The sequence below is a fragment of the Salmo salar genome, chromosome ssa10 (genome assembly GCF_905237065.1).
Source record: "Salmo salar chromosome ssa10, Ssal_v3.1, whole genome shotgun sequence".
Lineage (NCBI taxonomy): Eukaryota > Metazoa > Chordata > Actinopteri > Salmoniformes > Salmonidae > Salmo > Salmo salar.
The window spans coordinates 108,693,631-108,717,837 of NC_059451.1; the positions used below are offsets into that span (position 1 = coordinate 108,693,631).

A 24,207-nucleotide genomic window follows, 5' to 3' on the forward strand; every position below is an offset into this window, starting at 1 on the left:
GGGAAGCATATTTGATTCAGAGTTCGGACATATAAAGTGTGTATGTGAAAACGACTTCTAAGACGCATACATACAGTTGTTCCAAACTCACTTCACTCGTGCTAAAGAGGGAGGCTCGCTCGGCTGGTGCAAGCACATGTGTAGATCAAATACACTGATGGAACGACGATGAAGGTGTTTACCTGTCCTAATAATGTGAAAGATTGATCAGAAAACCAGGTGTTTTAATCAGTGTATGCTTACTTCGATTTTGACCGTATGCTGATTTAGATACGCAGACTAATAATCTGCTTACTGTCATAATCAGTTCAATATCGAATTATTACTGTGCATGTAAACATGCTCATTGTTCAAACAGATCTCATCAAAACTCCAATGCGGCCAAACAATGTGAAGGTAGACAATGTCTGGTTAAAAATGCAGGTCTAACACTAGGGTCCAGCTGACAATTACCAGTCACACCACAGAGCACTGTAGACAGTAGACACCAGTGGCTTTGGTCTCTCCTATATAACCACATTAAGCATTTGTTTTTTGCATGACCTTGTGAGATAATGTAATAACAGGAAATGGTATTTCTCAGGTGGAAGAAAGATGTTCCCCTAGACCTGTGCCTATGTACAAAGGCAACAAAATGAAAGAAACACAATCTGCTTGGCATTTGAGGCCAATAAAAATGATAAAAAACAAATTCACTTTCGAGTTGAATCTTTGTTTATTACTGACATTTATGGGGAACTAAATGGCTGGATGAGACACAATCAAACAAGACAGAGGGCTTTTTGATCCTTAAATTGGGTAGCTTTGCGTTCCAGTGTTTGGAATGCACGTAACAGCCTGAGAAGAGGAGTAAGCAGATGTAGCTCAAGGGATCCTCACTCTCACACCCCCTCACTCCCATCTCTTAAAGTCAGAGTACAAACTGTAAAACCCTCACCCTGTCTCACTCCCATCTCTTAAAGTCAGAGTACAAACTGTAAAACCCTCACCCTGTCTCACTCCCATCTCTTAAAGTCAGAGTACAAACTGTAAAACCCTCACCCTGTCTCCCTCCCTACATTTCCACAACAAACATGGTGCACTGACTGACTTACTTTGCCTTCTTCATACCTACTGGTGCATAAGGCAGAGACAAGACCGCTCCACTTTTGATCCAAAGCCTGCTTAGCAGCCTGTCCTGGTACACACAGCTACATTTATTTTAGTATGGGTGCACCTAAACTGTGTGCATCGAGAGGACATTTTGAGAAAGTCTTCTTTTCCCTCCATTTTTATGTTGCTCTAGCTTCAGAAAGAATATGCTGTAATTATTGTAAGATTATGCAGTCTGCTCTTAGTGGAGGCCACTATCATAAATATTTCTGCTCTTATAATGCCATGGAGTCAGTCAGCTTGTAAGATCGAAAGATAGTGAACTTTGAAAGCTATCCCTCCATCTTCTGAGTGACAAACTTTGTGCAATCGAGGTGAGTCACTCAAAGGAAGCGTCAGTATCTTATGTTGGTAAGAATGTCATGAAACCACACCTCTTGTTACTAATTTACCACACACCTACTGCCCACGAAAGGAAACAGAAAAACAACAGCTTGTTGGTTCCATTTGTCACTAAGCAACAGCACATTGTAATCTTTAAACGTGCTATAAATCACACATTTACAAAATACAGTCAACTCAAATAATCTAAGACTAAAACAAGACTATGTTTATCTAGGAAACAAGTAGAGGTTGACAACATCAATATTTAGCTCTCCATGCTAATACACTGAGCACAGATAAAGTAGTGGTAGTGTCTCTCTCTTACCTGCTGTAGCATTTCCTCAGTGGAGTTGAGTTTGTGGTGGTGCTCCTCCAGAGAGCTCTCCAGGTCTCGGATCTTCTCTCCTTGGGCCTCCACCTGGTCTGTAAGCACGCTCACCTACAACCCACAGACAGGACACCTTACTCAGTCACTCACATTGACAAATAGCTCCTCTCGCCTGCTCTGGAACTACCTGTATGCTAATAGCACTAATTCCTCTGACAACACACAGGTAGTTTCACTTCATTCCTCAGCCGGAGTAGAACTCTATGTCAACAGCCAATGTGAAATGTCATGAAAGATAACCTAACCTACCCTTGACTTGACATGGTTCACTGAATTACAAAAACTGAGCTGAGTAAACTTTACCTCTTTCTTTGTCTTGGTGGGTCAGCCCACAACTCTGGCCAGCCCACTCTGGCCAGCCCACTCTGGCCAGCCCACTCTGGCCAGCCCACTCTGGCCAGCCCACAGGGAAGCAGGTAAAAAGGAAAGCGAAGCAGTAAAGCTAAAGCACCTTGGGGGAGGTAGCAGCCAATCATTTTATCAGTCAACCGGCACAGGCCCGTTGGCCAATCAGCAGCATTTGTCACAGGGGCTTGATGAATGTGCTGGCATGTGCAAAAGAAAGGGCTACAGTACTTTGGCACAAGGCTGAGATAAAGCTAGTTGTAAGCAGCACACGTTGAGGCAGACAAGACATGACAGAGCCCGAGGAGGAACTACTGTAGGAAGAGAGAAAATATGTCTAGCCTAGATTACAGATGTAGAAGCTACCAATTACACAGATGTAAAAAAGCATGGAGCATCGTGACAAATCACAGTACAGCCAAAGACAGAGGCATTGTCCAGACACGTTTGTTTGGGAAAAACAGGAAACTAGGGGCGTACTGTGTGACTGAGCTCCTGTGCTACACACAACAGCCTCCAGCCCCACTGCCTGCCCTGGACAGTCTCACATTTCTGTGATATACTTCTCTCTCTCTCTCTCTCTCTCTCTCTCTCTCTCTCTCTCTCTCTCTCTCTCTCTCTCTCTCTCTCTCTCTCTCTCTCTCTCTCTCTCTCTCTCTCTCTCTCTCTCTCTCTCTCTCTCTCTCTCTCTCTCTCTCTCTCTCTCTCTCTCTCTCTCTCTCTCTCTCTCTCTCTCTCTCTCTCTCTCTCTCTCTCTCTCTCTCTCTCTCTCTCTCTCTCTCTCTCTCTCTCTCTCTCTCTCTCTCTCTCTCTCTCTCTCTCTCTCTCTCTCTCTCTCTCTCTCTCTCTCTCTCTCTCTCTCTCTCTCTCTCTCTCTCTCTCTCTCTCTCTCTCATTCAATTCAATTGGCTATATTGGCATGGGACACATATGTTCACGATGCCAGAGCAAGTGAAATAGATAATAAACAAAAGTGAAGTAAACAATAAAAAAGGGGTCAGGTATTCTCGCTCTGATCCTGCAAGAGACACAGTAGGGCTGAGAGAAAACATGAGCACCTTACCTGGAGAACCAGAGACTCTTTGTCCCCCTCTAGCCGAACCAGACGCTCCTGATAGCTCTCATTGTTCACCGGGGAGCGAAGGTTAACCTGCAAAAACACACATTCAAAAGAGGAGTCAAGAATGGGCGTAGGGGAAGGAAGACTTACTGAACAGGCTAAACAACTTAACCAATCAACGATTCACCTGCACTGACCGCATAAAAGAGAAGAAAAAAGACAAGTCTTGTGTTTTGTAATATCTTTCCATATGGTCTAGTGCAGGGACCATCAACTAGATTCAGCAGCGGGCTGATTTTCTCTTTAGCGGATGGTCACGGTGACGAAACATATTTACAAATAGTTTGTAGACTACAATTGTATACGATCACATACATCTAGTATGCGTGGGAATACTTCGGAACAAATGTTCCCGATTAAAATCACTTTGAGCAGATTAGCTGGTGTTTTTACAGTCTTTTATGTCCAACAATAAAAAAATATATATACATATTTTTTTGTTCTCTTAGAATAAATAAAATCCCCCGCATGCCAAATTTGGCCCCCAAGCCACCAGTTGGGGAACCCTGGTCTAGCGGTTAGGATTCTTTGTTTACACCTAGGCGGCCCAGGTTTGACTCCTGGTATGGGAACACACTATTTCTACTGCACTGCACTGCTGTCTGAGCTTCATTCCGTGTCAGATACAGTATTACAGGCTGCAGCCAAAGCCCAGACAACTACCGGCTGGAAGACAGCTCCATTTCAAACATGGTTTCTAATATGAGGTAGCTGGTGGAATAGTAGTAGACATACAGTACCAGTCAAAAGTTTGGACGCCTACTTATTCAAGGGTTTTTATTTAGTTTTACTATTTTCTACATTGTAGAAAAATAGTGAAGACATCAAACTGGTTGAGAGAATGCCAAGAGTGTGCAAAGCTGTCATCAAGGCAAAGAGTGGCTACTTTAAAGAATCTGAAATATAAAATATATTTTGATTTGTGGAACACTTTTCTGGTTACTACATGATTCTATATGTGTTATTTCATAGTTTTGATGTCTTCACTATTATTCTACAATGTAGAAAATAGCAAAAATAAAGAAAAACCCTGGAATGAGTAGGTGTGTCCAAACTTATTGGTACTTTTTAAAATACTTTTTAAAGTACTGGTACTTTATGTTAACACCCAAATCTGAGCTCAGGTGAGAATCTTAACACGTTTAACATCACAACAATGTGACATGTTACCACGTGGCTCTGTTCACTAGAGACATGGCATTAACATACAAAAACAGACCCTTTGGCCCCCATCAGAAACAAGGACATAAGAGCGTTTTCACAGATTTGCATAAGAAAACACTTCATTATATATAGTGTGTTGTGTGAAACCTGTGACCTGTAAAATCCCCTCTACAGAGGAATGCAGTTTTTCCTCGCTCTCTGGGCTCAAGTCAGCTGACATGAATCATTAGGACGTCTCCTCAACCAACCAGTACATTCATGCAAACACCCTGTTGGATACCGCTCGTCTTACTCAGCCCCTGAGAACTCCTCCAGAGATGTCTTAACAACATGGTCTTGACTTAAGCCTTCGAGCTGTACGAATGCCCCATGTGATCGTCTTGGGGACTTGTCATAAGGGTCTGTCACAGTAGGAGAAAATACATACTGTGACTTGTCAGCAGCGCTGAGCTTGCGGGGGTTTGTCTCCCTGTACGGCTTCAGATAATCCTGTGTTTAATAGCGCTGCCTGGTCCTGGGGGCCACTGCCTCAGACTGTACTGGCAGCACACCTGTTTCTCTGAAGTAATTTGATAGGGCAGTCCACTCAGAAAGATGTTTCGCAACTGACTTTCTAGGAGGTAATGCATGTCCATACCCACTCACTGTCCATTACTGCTTGAACTCTCTGAAACTCCAATGTAGTGTGTCCTGCCCTTCTATGTGGTAGTAACCTAATGATCAGGTGTAAAAGAGCGGCGTTTCTTTCTTTCTGGTCCTGTAGAGAAAAAAAAACAGTCGGGGGAGTTTCTCTTCTGCGCTGTTCAACCAGTCCAGTAGATGTGAAGGAGGAGTTAAGATGGAGTGTCACCTTGTTAACATCTAAAATAGGAAGTTGAGTCACAGGCTCTCTTTCCATTTCCCCTGAGAACCGGGTGTTGAGAGGAGAGGTGTGAGGTGAGTGCATGTCAGTGTCATATTTCATCAAGTCTTAACTTAATACTTACTTTTCCCTTCTAGGTACCCCATGGTTGATGTTGAACATGGTTAAGTTAAACAATGCACCAAAGCTTTAATCTATAACAGGTTCCTGCTGTGCTGTTAGACGTCCAGAAGATGAAAGGGATTGGTTACAGCACTTCCTGAATCCTGCCAGAGTCCATATGGAGATTTCTAGCAGTGATTAGAGTCATTACACTGACTGTAAACAAAAGCCAAGGCAGAGGTGAGCCAGCCCTGTTCTCTGTCACACAGACAAATGACCACTTCCCTTCCTCTTAAGTGATGTTACACAGGCTACAGAGAACAGGGTCGTGTTCACTAGGCATCAAACGGACGAAAAGGGACTGAAACAGGGACTACCTAAACTATTCCAATAAGAAACACTCGTTGTGATTTTCCATTGCAGAGTGTTTTGCTACGGTGTGGATTAATGAATACAGCTCTCTTTAACGGGGCACCTAGAGCAGTAGTGTACTGTACACACATGGACAGAGAGCTCACTGCTTATCCTGGCAGTGGAGAGACTAGTGCTGTGGAGAGACTAGTGCTGTGGAGAGACTAGTGGCGTGGAGAGACTAGTGCCGTGGAAAGACTAGTGCTGTGGAGAGACTAGTGCTGTGGAGAGACTAGTGCTGTGGAAAGACTAGTGCTGTGGAGAGACTAGTGCTGTGGAGGGACTAGTGCTATGCTGTGGAGAGACTAGTGCTGTGGAGAGACTAGTGCTGTGGAGAGACTAGTGCTGTGGAGCGACTAGCGCTATGCTGTGGAGAGACTAGTGCTGTGGAAAGACTAGTGCTGTGGAGAGACTAGTGCTGTGGAAAGACTAGTGCTGTGGAGAGACTAGTGCCGTGGAGAGACTAGTGCTGTGGAGAGACTAGTGCTGTGGAGAGACTAGTGCTGTGGAGGGACTAGTGCTATGCTGTGGAGAGACTAGTGCTATGCTGTGGAGAGACTAGTGCTGTGGAGAGACTAGTGCTGTGGAGCGACTAGTGCTATGCTGTGGAGAGACTAGTGCTGTGGAGAGACTAGTGCTGTGGAGAGACTAGTGCTGTGGAGGGACTAGTGCTATGCTGTGGAGAGACTAGTGCTGTGGAGAGACTAGTGCTGTGGAGAGACTAGTGCTGTGGAGCGACTAGTGCTATGCTGTGGAGAGACTAGTGCTATGCTGTGGAGCGACTAGTGCTATGCTGTGGAGAGACTAGTGCTGTGGAGAGACTAGTGCTGTGGAGGCACTAGTGCTGTGGAGAGACTAGTGCTATGCTGTGGAGGGACTAGTGCTATGCTGTGGAGGGACTAGTGCTGTGGAGAGACTAGTGCTGTGGAGAGACTAGTGCTGTGGAGGGACTAGTGCTGTGGAGAGACTAGTGCTGTGGAGAGACTAGTGCTGTGGAGAGACTAGTGCTGTGGAGAGACTAGTGCTGTGGAGGGACTAGTGCTGTGGAGAGACTAGTGCTGTGGAGAGACTATTGCTGTGGAGAGACTAGTGCTATGCTGTGGAGAGACTGGTGCTGTGGAGGGACTAGTGCCTTGGAGGGACTAGCGCTGTGGAGGGACTAGCGCTGTGGAGGGACTAGCGCTGTGGAGGGACTAGCGCTGTGGAGAGACTAGCGCTGTGGAGAGACTAGTGCTGTGGAGGGACTTGTGCTGTGGAGAGACTAGTGCTGTGGAGAGACTAGTGCTGTGGAGAGACTAGTGCTATGCTGTGGAGAGACTGGTGCTGTGGAGGGACTAGCGCTGTGGAGGGACTAGCGCTGTGGAGGGACTAGCGCTGTGGAGTGACTAGCGCTGTGGAGGGACTAGCGCTGTGGAGAGACTAGCGCTGTGGAGAGACTAGCGCTGTGGTGCTGTGGAGGGACTTGTGCTGTGGAGAGACTAGTGCTGTGGAGAGACTAGTGCTGTGGAGAGACTAGTGCTGTGGAGTGATTAATGCTGTGGAGTGACTAGTGGTGTGGAGAGACTAGTGCTATGCTGTGGAGAGACTGGTGCTGTGGAGGGACTAGTGCTGTGGAGGGACTAGCGCTGTGGAGGGACTAGTGCTGTGGAGAGACTAGTGCTGTGGAGGGACTAGTGCTATGCTGTGGAGAGACTAGTGCTATGCTGTGGAGAGACTAGTGCTGTGGAGAGACTAGTGCTGTGGAGCGACTAGTGCTATGCTGTGGAGAGACTAGTGCTGTGGAGAGACTAGTGCTGTGGAGAGACTAGTGCTGTGGAGAGACTAGTGCTGTGGAGCGACTAGTGCTATGCTGTGGAGAGACTAGTGCTATGCTGTGGAGCGACTAGTGCTATGCTGTGGAGAGACTAGTGCTGTGGAGAGACTAGTGCTGTGGAGGCACTAGTGCTGTGGAGAGACTAGTGCTATGCTGTGGAGGGACTAGTGCTATGCTGTGGAGGGACTAGTGCTGTGGAGAGACTAATGCTGTGGAGAGACTAGTGCTGTGGAGGGACTAGTGCTGTGGAGAGACTAGTGCTGTGGAGAGACTAGTGCTGTGGAGGGACTAGTGCTGTGGAGAGACTAGTGCTGTGGAGAGACTAGTGCTGTGGAGGGACTAGTGCTGTGGAGAGACTAGTGCTGTGGAGAGACTAGTGCTGTGGAGAGACTAGTGCTATGCTGTGGAGAGACTGGTGCTGTGGAGGGACTAGTGCCTTGGAGGGACTAGCGCTGTGGAGGGACTAGCGCTGTGGAGAGACTAGTGCTGTGGAGGGACTTGTGCTGTGGAGAGACTAGTGCTGTGGAGGGACTTGTGCTGTGGAGAGACTAGTGCTGTGGAGAGACTAGTGCTGTGGAGAGACTAGTGCTATGCTGTGGAGAGACTGGTGCTGTGGAGGGACTAGCGCTGTGGAGGGACTAGCGCTGTGGAGAGACTAGCGCTGTGGAGAGACTAGCGCTGTGGTGCTGTGGAGGGACTTGTGCTGTGGAGAGACTAGTGCTGTGGAGAGACTAGTGCTGTGGAGAGACTAGTGCTGTGGAGTGATTAATGCTGTGGAGTGACTAGTGGTGTGGAGAGACTAGTGCTATGCTGTGGAGGGACTGGTGCTGTGGAGGGACTAGCGCTGTGGAGGGACTAGCGCTGTGGAGGGACTAGTGCTGTGGAGCGATTAATGCTGTAGAGTGACTAGTGGTGTGGAGAGACTAGTGCTGTGGAGAGACTAGTGCTATGCTGTGGAGAGACTGGTGCTGTGGAGGGACTAGTGCTGTGGAGGGACTAGCGCTGTGGAGGGACTAGCGCTGTGGAGGGACTAGCGCTGTGGAGGGACTAGCGCTGTGGAGGGACTTGTGCTGTGGAGGGACTAGTGCTGTGGAGGGACTTGTGCTGTGGAGAGACTAGTGCTGTGGAGAGACTAGTGCTGTGGAGAGACTAGTGCTGTGGAGGCACTAGTGCTGTGGAGAGACTAGTGCTATGCTGTGGAGGGACTAGTGCTATGCTGTGGAGGGACTAGTGCTGTGGAGAGACTAGTGCTGTGGTGAGACTAGTGCTGTGGAGAGACTAGTGCTGTGGAGAGACTAGTGCTGTGGAGAGACTAGTGCTGTGGATGGACTAGTGCTGTGGAGAGACTAGTGCTGTGGCGAGACTAGTGCTGTGGAGGGACTAGTGCTGTGGAGAGACTAGTGCTGTGGAGAGACTAGTGCTGTGGAGAGACTAGTGCTATGCTGTGGAGGGACTGGTGCTGTGGAGGGACTAGTGCCTTGGAGGGACTAGCGCTGTGGAGGGACTAGTGCTGTGGAGGGACTAGCGCTGTGGAGAGACTAGTGCTGTGGAGAGACTAGTGCTGTGGAGGGACTTGTGCTGTGGAGAGACTAGTGCTGTGGAGAGACTAGTGCTGTGGAGAGACTAGTGCTATGCTGTGGAGAGACTGGTGCTGTGGAGGGACTAGCGCTGTGGAGGGACTAGCGCTGTGGAGGGACTAGCGCTGTGGAGGGACTAGCGCTGTGGAGAGACTAGCGCTGTGGTGCTGTGGAGGGACTTGTGCTGTGGAGAGACTAGTGCTGTGGAGAGACTAGTGCTGTGGAGAGACTAGTGCTGTGGAGTGATTAATGCTGTGGAGTGACTAGTGGTGTGGAGAGACTAGTGCTATGCTGTGGAGAGACTGGTGCTGTGGAGGGACTAGTGCTGTGGAGGGACTAGCGCTGTGGAGGGACTAGCACTGTGGAGGGACTAGCGCTGTGGAGGGACTAGCGCTGTGGAGGGACTAGCGCTGTGGAGAGATTAGTGCTGTGGAGAGACTAGTGCTGTGGAGCGACTAGTGCTGTGGAGAGACTAGTGCTGTGGAGAGACTAGTGGTGTGGAGAGACTAGTGCTGTGGAGTGATTAATGCTGTAGAGTGACTAGTGGTGTGGAGAGACTAGTGCTGTGTAGAGACTAGTGCTATGCTGTGGAGAGACTGGTGCTGTGGAGGGACTAGTGCTGTGGAGGGACTAGCGCTGTGGAGGGACTAGCGCTGTGGAGGGACTAGCGCTGTGGAGGGACTAGCGCTGTGGAGGGACTAGTGCTGTGGAGGGACTTGTGCTGTGGAGAGACTAGTGCTGTGGAGAGACTAGTGCTGTGGAGGGACTAGTGCTGTGGAGGGACTAGTGCTGTGGAGAGACTAGTGCTGTGGAGAGACTAGTGCTGTGGAGAGACTAGTGGTGTGGAGAGACTAGTGCTGTGGAGTGACTAGTGCTGTGGAGAGACTAGTGCTGTGGAGGGACTAGTGCTGTGGAGGGACTTGTGCTGTGGAGAGACAGGTGCTGTGGAGTGATTAATGTTGTGGAGTGACTAGTGGTGTGGAGTGACTTGTGCTGTGGAGTGACTAGTGGTGTGGAGTGACTAGTGGTGTGGAGTGACTAGTGGTGTGGAGTGACTAGTGGTGTGGAGAGACTAGTGGTGTGGAGAGACTAGTGGTGTGGAGTGACGGGTGGTGTGGAGAGACTAGTGGTGTGGAGAGACTAGTGGTGTGGAGTGACTAGTGCTGTGGAGAGACTAGTGCTGTGGAGAGACTAGTGCTGTGGAGAGACTAGTGCTGTGGAGAGACTAGTGCTGTGGAGTGATTAATGCTGTGGAGTGACTAGTGGTGTGGAGAGACTTGTGCTGTGGAGTGACTATTGGTGTGGAGTGACTAGTGGTGTGGAGTGACTAGTGGTGTGGAGAGACTAGTGGTGTGGAGAGACTAGTGGTGTGGAGAGACTATTGGTGTGGAGTGACTAGTGGTGTGGAGAGACTAGTGCTGTGGAGAGACTAGTGGTGTGGAGAGACTAGTGGTGTGGAGAGACTAGTGCTGTGGAGCTCTGGAGAGATGCAGCCTGGAGAGGATAGGAGAGGCTCTAGCCGGCTTTGTGCTGCTCAGCGCTCAGCTGCGTTGTGATGTTTTTTTTTTTTACCCAGATCCCTGCCTCCCGAGTCAGTCACAGCTCCCCTCCTTACTCCCTCCCTGACGTGGAGAGCCAACTGTCCAAACCCCGCCACCGAGAGAGAGAGAGAGAGAGAGAGAGAGAGAGAGAGAGAGAGAGAGAGAGAGAGAGAGAGAGAGAGAGAGAGCGCAAGAAAGAGAGAAATATATGTCTGCTGCTGCAGCCCGGACCCCAGCATCTGCTGTGACTGAGAAAGAGCATCCAGCCAGCGCAAAGCATAGCAACAGGCTTTAATGTCAACAAGACACAGACCATGCCAACTCTCTCTTTTCCGTACTCTCTCTTTCCTCTATGGTTTCTCTTTTACTCTCTCTCTCCTCGATGGTCTCTCCTGAACAGTCTTTCCCACCCTCTCCTCTTATAAGCTTAGACACAAAATAAACCTGAACTTCAACAGATTATGGTTTAAGATGAGAGGAAGCACCATTTAAAGAAACATACACACATCTCTCTCTCACTCCCGCTTCTTTTTAATCTACCTCTTCTTGTGTCTTCAGACCAATGCAGCAACAGCCCTCCTACCATTAGCTTCAGACTGGAATTCATTTTCTGGATGTCCCATTTCCTGTTTATGGGACCTTTCTCTAAAAGTCACTCAGCCCCCTCCCCACTGCGCCATTTGGCTGCAGTGTACACACATCACAGAACACAGACAGAAACAGAAAAACACAGGGAGCGTGTGACATGTATGTAAGGCATGCTGCAACAGGCCTCTTCCATGCAGAGTGTAATGAATCATGGGTTACAGTGAGTGAGACTCAGACTCATACTGTGTGTAAACTCAACGTGAGACAGATGGTCCTCCTTGCAGAGCTTGACTGCAGTAAAGTGAATTAGACTCAGAACACAGTGTGACTGTGAGGCATGATGCCTTTAATACATTTCAGTGATCCTACGTCTTAACACCCTACAGCGTATGTTACCATGATCTCTCTCTCTCTCTCATTCTCCACCCTGGGCATTTCCTGCTTGACTCACAGGGGAGAAATTCAGCCACTTGGACATGCCGCGGGAGTGTGGGTGGCTGGGGTATCAGAGACCACCGCATATGACACATGACATGTCCTTTCCTTAACCGCAGAGCCCGCGCAGAGAGACAACAATGCATACATACTGTGCTGTATCATCAGTGATGCAAATAATGCAACCGTTGTCAGACGTAAAAAGAAAGCAGTTTGGTAATCCATCTTGTGTGGATGTGCTCTGATCATGTTCCCAGCCATGTTTTGAAACTGGAACAAGGAAGCAGAGTGCTACAGTGACTCCATCCTACAGAGCTACAGTCACTACTTGCATGGCTTGCATGGCTAACCCCCTCCCTCTCTCTATTAACACCCTCCCTCTCTCTATTAGCCCCCTCCCTCTCTCTATTAGCCCCCTCCCTCTCTCCATTAGCCCCCTCCCTCTCTCTATTAACCCCATCCCTCTCTCTATTAGCCCCCTCCCTCTCTCTACTAACCCCCTCCCTCTCTCTATTAACACCCTCCCTCTCTCTATTAGCCCCTCCCTCTCTCTATTAGCCCCCTCCCTCTCTCCATTAGCCCCCTCCCTCTCTCTATTAACCCCTCCCTCTCTCTATTAGCCCCCTCCCTCTCTCTATTAACCCCTCCCTCTCTCTATTAACCCCCTCCTTCTCTCTACTAACCCCCTCCCTCTCTCTATTAACCCCCTACATCTCTCTATTAGCCCCTCCCTTTTCTCTCTATTAACCCTCTCCCTCTCTCTATTAACCCCCCACATCTCTCTATTAACCCCCTACATCTCTCTATTAACCCCTCCCTCTCTCTATTAACCCCTCCCTCTCGCTATTAGCCCCTCCCCTCTCGCTATTAGCCCCTCCCTCTCTCCATTAGCCCCTCCCTCTCTGTATTGCCCCTCCCTCTCTCTATTAACCCCCTCCCTTTCTCTATTAGCCCCCTCCCTCTCTCTATTAACCCCCTCCCTTTCTCTATTAACCCCCCTCCCTCTCTCTATTTCCCCCCTCCCTCTCTCTATTAGCCCCTCCCTCTCTCTACTAACCCCCTCCCTCTCTCTATTGCCCCCTCCCTCTCTCTATTGCCCCCTCCCTCTCTCTATTTCCCCCTCCCCCCCTCCCTCTCTCTATTAACCCCTCCCTCTCTCAATTTCCCCCCTCCCTCTCTCTATTAACCCCTCCCTCTCTCTATTAACCCCTCCCTCTCTCAATTTCCCCCCTCCCTCTCTCTATTAACCCCTCCCTCTCTCTATTAACCCCCTCCCTCTCTCTATTAACCCCCTCCTTCTCTCTACTAACCCCCTCCCTCTCTCTATTAACACCCTCCCTCTCTCTATTAACACCCTCCCTCTCTCTATTACCCCCCTCCCTCTCTCTATTAACCCCCTCCCTCTCTCTATTAACCCCCTCCCTCTCTCTATTAACCCCCTCCTTCTCTCTACTAACCCCCTCCCTCTCTCTATTAACACCCTCCCTCTCTCTATTGCCTCCCTCCCTCTCTGTATCACCAGGATAACTCTTTCTCTCTTTTCCCCGCACGCTCGCTATTAATCCCCTCACGCTCTCTATTAACCCCCTCACTTGCTCTATTGCCCCCCTCTCTCTATTGCCCCCATCCTCTCTCTATTAGCCCCCTCCCTCTCTCCACTAACCCCCTCCCCTCTCTATTGCCTCCCTCCCTCTCTCTATTGCCTCCCTCCCTCTCTCTATTGCCTCCCTCCCTCTCTCCATTAACCCCCTCCCTCTCTCCATTAACCCCCTCCCTCTCTCCACTAACCCCCTCCCTCTCTCTACTAACCCCCTCCCTCTCTCTATTGCCCCCCCTCGCTCTCTCTATTTATGCCTCCCTCCCTCTTTCTTTCTCTCAAACAATCACTCCTTGTATAAGTCAAAGCAACAACTTTCCCTTTAAAACACAATCTTCCGCCTCGTGCTTAACGTCTGCGCCAGACCTGACCCCTCTCTTACGGTCTGACATTCTCTGATTGACAAACAATAGCTTCAGGTCAGCGATAACAAACATCACAGGGTCTCTCTCCTTCCTGCCAATAACGTATGGAGGGAGCTTTGTCACATTTCTTCTGTGAAGGGGCTCTGCTCCTCAGAGAACAGCATGTTGGGAGCAACTGAGGAGTATGTGTGTTTGATCTTGCTTCTGGCCAGTAGAGAGGAGAGAGGGAGGAGAGGAGGAGGGGAAGAGGGAGAGGGGCGATCGTGTGGCGTGTGAGACCCCTGCTGTACAGAGAGAGCAGGGCCTCTACGACTCAGACAGAGGGAAAAACAAGAGCCTTTCATTGGCCACTTAGCCCCGCCAACAGATTAGCTCCGCCAACAGATTGTTTACCGCAGCCTCAGCCAATGACGCGACTATAACAACGCACATCAACAATCATCTCTATGAACAGTGGCATTGACAGTATCATGTGGTTATCATTTCCTAAATATGATCCAAATATTTTAAGTGCCTACATACCCTCGTAAACCTTGTCATGAAAAATCTTCACAGACAGCCAACAAATAAAGAAAACAACTCAGAAACAAGTGTGACATTCATAAAAAAATCTATAGGCTAAGAGCTCGATGTACTGTAACAGCGGAACAGCCCACATCAAGAAATAATACAGTTTACTATAGAATACTACATTACTTACTATAGAATTCTGTAGTAAACTGTAGTATACTGTAGAATAGTATACTACACACTGTAGTATCCATCGATCATCAGGTTATAGAAAAGAGCAGAAGCTCTGAACTCTCCATTCAGAACCCAGTTCTACCTACCTACCTACCTACCTACCTACCTACCTACCTACCTACCTACCTACCTACCTACCTACCTACCTACCTACCTACCTACCTACCTACCTAATTACAGGTTATGGAAAAGGAGAAAGCCCCCTACTTCTATGTCAAAGATAAAAATACTACAGTAAATATTACAGTATACTACAGTCCGCAAAAACACAACTTTTTTTACTAAGTATTTATACTATAGTAAACTGTAAATACTACAGTAAATACTGTCATGTTTTTACAGTGAATACTACAGTAAAGTCAGCAAAAATACTACAGTGAATACTATAGTAATGCTACCATAGTATACACTATAGTATTTTTTCATGTGGGAGTGAACAGATGAAGAATTGATTCAGACTTACCCCCTAACACCCCAGAGTGCTTCAGGTGTGTTGAGGTGACCAGACAGACAGAACAGAGCAAACAGAGTGAGTGTAGTGAGTAGAGAGAGTAGAACCGTGAGTGTGGAAAGTAGGAGGAAAAGAAGAGAGGAGTGATTAGAAAGAGGGAGAGCGGGAGAGTGGGGAGAAGTTTTGAGTAAGGAGAAGAGAGGGAGTAGGGCAGGAAGTTGAGCTCAGTCCTATTAGGAGTCTCTGAGGAACACATTGAGTCTTTCAAACACGGCCAGCCTTAGTTCCCAGAGAGACCAGCCAGGGCCAAAATAAGACCTGTTCACAGTCCCAGTCCCAGTAAGACAGTCACACACAGTCACACACAGTCTTTCCCAGACACAGTCCCAGACACAGCCCTGCTAAGACCTAACAGCACCCAGGAATAGTTCTAGGTCTGTTCAACACTCCTACACAGCTGCTGCAATGAATCAACCCTCTCTCCTTCAATGTGTTACGAAGAGAGACAAAAAAGAACCCAATGGTGTATAATGGAAAGGCTTTTGACAGCAAACAGCTGGCTGACTTTTCTACAACTTTTTGGAAGTTTCTGCCACATCTGTGAATCCCAGAGATAACATGCCTCAAGTAGAAGTAAATCAGACCACATATTTACTGGCCTGCAAACAACCACGACACCACATATGAATTGTGCACTATCGACATCATGCCACGTCAATAAAAAATAGTGCACTGCTAATGAGTAGGACATTTTTGGATTCTGAGCAAATAATGAACTAATGATAATACATATTATCTGTTTATAGACTATATTGTTAGACACAGAAAGATGACTATGGTTGCTAGAGATTGTTGACAAAAGTTATGAAGAAATACAGTTTCCATAGACCCAGGTGTGCTCCTTGCTACTCACCGAGCCCCTGTCTGAGCCCCTGTCCATGTCCAGCCAGTCCATGAGCATGTGAGCAGTGCTGCTGGGGACCTGGGCCCGCAGGGTGTTCCTCTTCTCCTCTCTGGGCTGCAGCTCCAGGGCCAGCCTCAGGTCCTCAACCAGCTGTAGAACCTGCAGGGGCCCTGCGCTGCCTGGGGAGCCCAGTTCAAACAGGCCGTTGGTGTACTCGGCTGCAGCCTTGGAGCCTGCCGGGGACAGGGGACAAAGAGTCATTATAGTGGACAAGATAGTATATCAGCACATATAAATATCTATCGCAGAATCTGACCCAGTCAGCTCCCTCTATTTTATACTATACGTCCACGTGTCACCTGTATCGGCTCACTAAGCTAACGTCTGTTCCAGCTTCATCATCATCTGGGAGCTGGAGAGCAAGTTAAACTTCCTCCATAAACACTCAGACATCTGGAGCATGTTAGCGTATCATTACAGTATGCTGCAAGGAAACCATATGAACACGGATTCCATTGAAGACGTCCAAAATCAATAAACTGGAAAGAAACCTGCCTGCTACCATTGTAATTTGATCCATGTTGTGTTTTTTTACTCACTGGCTGTCCAACTCTGTTCCTGTAGGTTAGCAGGGCTCTCCAACCCTGTTCCTGTAGGTTAGCAGGGCTCTCCAACCCTGTTCCTGTAGGTTAGCAGGGCTCTCCAACCCTGTTCCGGTAGGTTAGCAGGGCTCTCCAACCATGTCCCGGTAGGTTAGCAGGGCTCTCCAACCCTGTCCCGGTAGGTTAGCAGGGCTCTCCAACCCTGTCCCGGTAGGTTAGCAGGGCTCTCCAACCCTGTCCCGGTAGGTTAGCAGGGCTCTCCAACCCTGTCCCAGTAGGTTAGCAGGGCTCTCTAACCCTGTTCCTGGAGAGCTACCATCCTGTAGGTTTAGGCTTCAACCCTAATCTTGTGCGCCTGATTCTAATAATTATCAGGTTAATTATTAGATTACCGTAATTTCCGGACTATAAGCCGCAACTTTTTTCCCACGCTTTGAACCTCGCAGCTTAAACAATGACGCGGCTAATATATGGATTTTTCCCGCTTTCAACATTTTTTTTCTCAAAAAAACACCTTCTGTGACGTGCTCAGTTTGACGAGAGCAACATTGAAAATGATCCAATATCGGATGAAGCAATTCTGAGGCTATTCAACTCCGACACCGAAGGAGATGACTTCAGTGGTTTCAGTGCACAGGAGGAGGAAGATAGTGACCAATGACTTTCTTGGTCGTGTTTTGTTAAAGCCTATTTATTTTTGTTACAAGCCGTGTTTCGTTAAAGCCTGTGTAAAGTTCATTTGTTTCAATGTACCGGTAGGCACCTGCGGCTTATAGACATGTGCGGCTTATTTATGTTCAAAATATATATTTTTTTAAATTCAGTGGGTGCGGCTTATATTCAGGTGCGCTCAATAGTCCGGAAATTACGGTAATCAGAAGTTAAAACTGGGGTTAGAGTGAAAACCTACAGGAGGGTAGTTCTCCAGGAACAGGGTTGGAAATAAAACCTACATGAGGGTAGCTCTCCAGAAACAGGGTTAGAGTTAAAACCTACAGGAGGGTAGCTCTCCAGGAACAGGGTTAGAGTTAAAACCTACAGGAGGGTAGCTCTCCAGGAACAGGGTTGGTGTCACACCCTGATCTGTTTCACCTGTCTTTGTGCTTGTCTCCACCCCCCTCAAGGTATCGCCCATCTTCCCCATTATCCCCAGTGTATTTATACCTGTGTTCTCTGTTTGTCTGTTGCCAGTTCTATTTTGTTTCGTGAAACCTACCAGCATTTGTCCCCTTGCTCCTGGCTGTTCTTGTTCCTGTATTCTAGTCTTTCCCGGTTTTGACCTTTCTGCCTGCCCTGAGCCTGCCTGCCATTCTATACCTTGCCACACCTCTCTGGATTATTGACCCCTGCCTGCCCTGAGACTGCCTGCCGTTCTGGACCTGTTGCACTCTTTCTGGATTACTGACCTCTGCCTGTCCTTGACCTGTTGTTCGCCTGCCCCTGTACTAGAAATAAGTACAGGGGCAGGCAAACTTCGACACTGTCTGCATCTGGGTCATACCCGAAACCTGATAGTTGGCGTTAAAACCTACAGGAGGGTAGCTCTCCAGGAACAGGGTTGGAGAGCCCTGGTTTAGAGCAACAAGTGGAAGGTGTGGAGCCTGAAAGAAGAGAGCTTACATTTGGCAGCTAATCCCAGATCATAGAGAGGATCAGAGCAGCAGTGTATTATCATGGCATCTTAATGATCCAATACACTTCACCCTCCCTTTTCCTATTAGCCTACTTTACACTAGCATCAGATTGAGGCAGAACAGGCCAATATATTTCCTTTGTTTTGTCATTATGTAACTAGAGATGATGTGACCTATAGGACAGTTCTGGAAAGAGGACATTGAAAAGACCATGGTAAAGTACCACATCTCGTTAAGACCAGGGAATGCTTATATGCCCTAGAAGACTGTGAGAGTGTATCTAAAATGATCTGAAAATGACCTCACCATTCCTATGATATTGGGGTGGGCCATGAGGTCACCTGGGCCTGTGGGCAGTGGTGTCACCTGTTTCTGTCCCCCGGCTAATACGTGTCAAACTCATTCCACGGAGGGCCGAGTGTCTGTGGGTTTTCACTCCTCCCTTGTACTTGATTGATGAACGAATGTCACTGAGTAGTAAAAAACTCCCCTCACCTTCTTGTCTAGGTCTTAATTGAAAGGAAAAAATGGTAGTCTTGGTAGGACTAGCCTGATCTCAGATCTGTGTGTGCCGTCTTGCCAACTCCTATGGCCAATGTCATGACATGCAGCACAAACAGATCTGGGACCAGTCCATATCCATGTATACAAAAAGCCTTCTTTTCACTAAATGAAAAACATACAAAGAAACTATGGTACATTGAGTGCATGCTTTGGTTGGCTTGACTTTGAGGAAAATTTAAGAAGAACACGATGTAGAAAAAAAAACTAGATTTTCCGTAAATATGCCTGTGCCTGCCTGAGGGCCAATGTGCATACGAACACAGAGAGGAACGGATTATTCACGCATGCTCAACTGCATCTCGCTAAAAATATCATAACTATGGGTATCTACAGCCAAATAGCCCTGTTTATTGTTCATCTAATATCTAGTATATAATCAGCTTTATTCAGATCACAAGCCTGATACAAAACATGTTTGTTCAATAAAATGCCTGAAACAAGTTACCAGGCCAGCTCAGTTCTACAGAAGTGTAGAACTTACTTCTCTCTGTGTGAGCATGGTTTGGAGTTGGTTGAGGTTTCCAACTACTATCCATATAACACATTTTTATTATCCTAAAATAAATTGACAATAAGTGAAAAACACAAAAAAAATATTATTCAACTCAAGATAATAATAATAGAGTATCTCTCATCTGATTCAGATGCTCCAGCAATAACCAGTAGGTGGCATATTTTCAAGTCCATCACTGCTTTAGCAACTCATTACCTGCATATTATATTATATGTCAAGTGCCTTTCAGAGATATTTCCAGCATATACTATTACGGAAAACGATGTCCTAATACTCAAATGTAATCAGACCAGTATCTCAAAATATGGCTGATGAATGGGACTAATGCCTTGTTGACGATTGGGATTCCTTGCAGTAATTACATTTTGATTATATTCTATTTGTAGTCCTTGAAAATCAAGGCCGCATATGAGATGTTTGGCAACAGTAAAGTAATTAACTTTAATTGTTATTGACCAGATCTTATTGTGGTAATAGCAGTGATTAACTTGCGAATATCCTGATTTAGACCTTGAGGCTAACTTGTTTTCACCTTGATCAGTCAAGGTGACTGTTGATCTCAATCTCTTGTCATGGTGAATTGACAAAAAGGGAAAGACCAATGGCATGAATCTCAGACAAGATGTACGTAGATTTACACAGTAAAACACTGCTGTGACTAGGATTGCAAAACTACCGGTAATTTACCAAAGTTACCAGAATCTTCAGTAATTTTGGTAATTAACAGAAAATCTATGGCAATCTATTGTAATTTTGGTAATTTATACTTAAATAACTTTTTTAATATATAGTATTCATTTATTATACCTGTGTCCATATTATCCATGTGTTTCTAGTAGTTAGACCATATGGTTCAAGATAAAATAGCCTAATTATTGAAAAAAGCATTTAATTAAGAATGGGATTATTTTCAATTACCTCTGCAACGCTTCTCAACTGCCAACAGTTTGATGCCAAAACATCGACAACAAATACATATTGACATAGTAAAATAAATAACAGTTTGTAAAAATAATGACTGATATTTCATGCAAAAACACTAATATAAAATACCAATGGTATTCACTAAATGTATGGTTTATAGTTACGATAACCTTGAAAGATACAAACATTCTGGTAGTTTAACGGTAAACTTTGAAAGTTTCCAGTAATATACCATCCCTTTGCAACCCTAGCTGTGACATTCCCCTACATACTGAATAGTGGTGCTCGGGTCAGCTGTTTGTACACTCGCACCCTGCCCGCAATTGTTAGTAACCCATCCGCAACCACCGGACTTTATGTGATAAAGTGAAAATATGAGGCCGGAGCTATAGGCAGGGGGTGCAGGATTTTTTTCTGCCTGATTTAGATATCTTTCTGCTTATAATTTCGAAAAAATGTTAAGCTGTTTATTACTAATTAGATACACACAGCTTCTCTTCTGTCATTAGGCTATATGTTGCCCTAGAACAGTGTTTTCCAACCCTGGTCCTCGAGTACACCCAACAGTACACATTTTTATTGTAACGCAGGACAAGCACACCTGATTCAACTTGTCAACTAATCATCAAGCCCGCAATGAATGAGATGTGTTTGTCCAGGGCAACAATGAAAATATGTACTGTTCGGGGTACTGGAGGACCAGGGTTGGGAAACAGTGCCCTAGAAGACTAAATAAACACTTGTTCACCAGAAAAATTTCACATATCGATATATTTTGTATTTTTTTATTTTTATTTCACTTTTATTTAACCAGGTAGGCTAGTTGAGAACAAGTTCTCATTTACAACTGCGACCTGGCCAAGATAAAGCAAAGCAGTGTGACACAAACAACACAGAGTTACACATGGAATAAACAAACATACGGTCAATAATACAATAGAAAAAGTCTATATACAGTGTGTGGAAATGAGGTAGGACAAGGGAGGTAAATACCTCATTTGCACACACTGTATATAGACTTTTTCTATTGTATTATTGACCGTATGTTTGTTTATTCCATGTGTAACTCTGTGTTGTTTGTGTCACACTAAATAGGCCATGGTGGCGAAATAATTACAATATAGCAATTAAACACTGGAGTGATCGATGTGCAGAAGATGAATGTGCAAGTAGAGATACTGGGATGCAAAGAAGCAAAATAAATAAATAACAGTATGGGGATGTGGTAGTTGGATGGGCTATTTACAGATGGGCTATGTACAGGTGCAGTGATCTGTGAGCTGCTCTGACAGTTGGTGCTTAAAGTTAGTGAGGGAGATATGAGTCTCCAGCTTCAGTGATTTTTGCAGTTCGTTTCATTGGCAGCAGAGAACTGGAAGGAAAGGTGGCCAAATGAGGAATTGCCTTTGGGGGTGACCAGTGAAATATACCTGTTGGAGCGCGTGCTACGGATGGGTGCTGCAATGGTGACCAGTAAGCTGAGATAATGCGGGGCTTTACCTAGCAAAGACTTATAGATGACCTGGAGCCAGTGGGTTTGAATATGAATATGAAGTGAGGGCCAGCCAATGAGAGCATACAGGTCGCAGTGGTGGGTAGTATATGGGGCTTTGGTGACAAAATGGATGGCACTGTGATAGACTGCATCCAATTTGCTGAGTAGAGTGTTGGAGGCTATTTTGTAATTGACATCGCCGAAGTCAAGGATCGGCAGGATAGTCAGTTTTACAGGGGTATGTTTGGCAGCATGAGTGAAGGATGGTTTGTTGCGAAATAGGAAGCCGATTCAAGATTTAATTTTGGATTGGAGATGCTTAATGTGTGTCTGGAAGGAGAGTTTACAGTCTAACCAGACACCAAGGTATTTGTAGTTGTCCACATATTCTAAGTCAGAACCGTCCAGAGTGGTGATGCTGGACGGGCGGGCAGGTGTGGGCAGCAATCGGTTGAAGAGCATGCATTGTTTTACTTGCATTTAAGAGCAGTTGGAGGCCACGGAAGGAGAGTTGTATGGCATTGAAGCTCGTCTGGAGGTTAGTTAACACAGTGTCCAAAGAAGGGCCAGAAGTATACAGAATGGTGTCGTCTGCGTAGAGGTGGATCAGAGAATCACCAGCAGCAAGAGCGACATCATTGATATATACAGAGAAGAGAGTCGGCCCGAGCATTGAACCCTGTGGCACCCCCATAGAGACTGCCAGGTGTCAGGAAAACAGGCCCTCCGATTTGACACACTGAACTCTGCCTGAGAAGTAGTTGGTGAACCAGGCGAGGCAGTCATTTGAGAAACCAAGGCTAATTAATTACTTAAAAATCATACAATGTGATTTTCTGGATTTTTGTTTTAGATGCCGTCTCTCACAGTTGAAGTGTACCTATGATAAAAATGACAGACCTCTACATGCTTTGTAAGTAGGAAAACCTGCAAAATCGGCAGTGTATCAAATACTTGTTCTCCCCACTGTATACAGTAGGCCTAAAGGCAGAGACAATAAGAAGACACAGTGGCAGAATAAATCAAATCAAAACTTTGTCACATGGGCCGAATACAACTGTAGACCTTACTGTGAAATGCTTTCGTTCAAGCCCTTAAACAACAGTGCAGTTCAAGAAGAGAAAATATTTACCAAATAAACGAAAGTAAAAAATTTAAATAACGCGGCTATATACAGGTGGTACCGGTACCGAGTCAGCGTGCGGGAGTACAGGTTAGTTGAGGTAATTTGTACATATAGGAAGGGGTATAGTGGCTATGCATAGATAATAAACAGCGAGTAGCAGCAGTGTACAAAACAAATCAGGGGGGGGGCAATGTAATAGTCCGGTGGCAATTTGATTAATTGTTCAGCAGTCTTATGGCTTGGGTAGAAGCTGTTAACCTGTTAGGGCTAGGGGGCAGTATTGACACGGCTGGATAAAAAAGGTACCCGATTTAATCTGGTTACTACTCCTGCCCAGTAACTAGAATATGCATATAATTATTGGCTTTGGATAGAAAACACCCTAAAGTTTCCAAAACTGTTTGAATGGTGTCGGTGAGTATAACAGAACTCATATGGCAGGCCAAAACCTGAGAAGATTCCATGCAGGAAGTGGCCTGTCTGACAAGTTGTGTTTCATCTTGGCTCTTTTTATTGAAGACTGAGGATCTTTGCTATAACGTGACACTTCCTACGGCTCCCATAGGCTCTCAGAGCCCGGGAAAAAGCTGAACGATAGAGGCAGCCTCTGGCTGAAACACTTTATCGCGTTTGGCAAGTGGCCGATCAGAGTACTATGGGCTTAGGCGACCCCATGCTTTATTTTCTTTCGTCTGTTTACCTAAACGCAGATTCCCGGTCGGAATATTATCGCTTTTTTATGAGAAAAATGGCATAAAAATTGATTTTAAACAGCGGTTGACATGCTTCGAAGTACGGTAATGGAATATTTCGAATTTTTTTGTCACGATATGCGCCGGCGCGTCACCCTTCGGATAGTGTCTTGAACGCACGAACAAAACGCCGCTATTTGGATATAACTATGGATTATTTTGTACCAAACCAACATTTGTTATTGAAGTAGAAGTCCTGGGAGTGTATTCTGACGAAGACAGCAAAGGTAATAACATTTTTCTTATAGTAAATCTGACTTTGGTGAGTGCTAAACTTGCTGGGTGTCTAAATAGCTAGCCCTGTGATGCCGGGCTATCTACTGAGAATATTGCAAAATGTGCTTTCACTGAAAAGCTATTTTAAAATCGGACATATCGAGTGCATAGAGGAGTTCTGTATCTATAATTCTTAAAATAATTGTTATGCTTTTTGTGAACGTTTATCGTGAGTAATTTAGTAAATTCACCGGCAGTGTTCGGTGGGAATGCTAGTCACATGCTAGTCACATGCTAATGTAAAAAGCTGGTTTTTGATATAAATATGAACTTGATTGAACAAAACATGCATGTATTGTATAACATAATATCCTAGGATTGTCATCTGATGAAGATCATCAAAGGTTAGTGCTGCATTTAGCTGTGGTTTTGGTTTTTGTGACATTATATGCTAGCTTGAAAAATGGGTGTCTGATTATTTCTGGCTGGGTACTCTG

The 24,207-nt window shown here is 46.1% G+C and overlaps 1 protein-coding gene across 15 annotated transcripts in view; it reads right to left on the minus strand.

Annotated features, from left to right (window-relative positions):
- ppfibp2b (PPFIA binding protein 2b) overlaps positions 1–24,207 on the minus strand; it is an 87,454-nt gene that overhangs the window by 30,417 nt on the left and 32,830 nt on the right. For 6 of the 15 annotated variants that reach the window (XM_045688386.1, XM_045688385.1, XM_045688379.1 and 3 more), the window contains exons 1-3: positions 5,131–5,160; positions 3,273–3,359; positions 1,802–1,915 (exon numbers count right to left, since the gene is read on the minus strand). In XM_045688386.1, the coding sequence (XP_045544342.1) occupies positions 1,802–1,915; positions 3,273–3,359; positions 5,131–5,145 (216 nt within the window). In that variant the 5' untranslated portion in view covers positions 5,146–5,160. The other 9 variants (XM_045688381.1, XM_045688384.1, XM_045688382.1 and 6 more) reach the window with 6 other exon arrangements.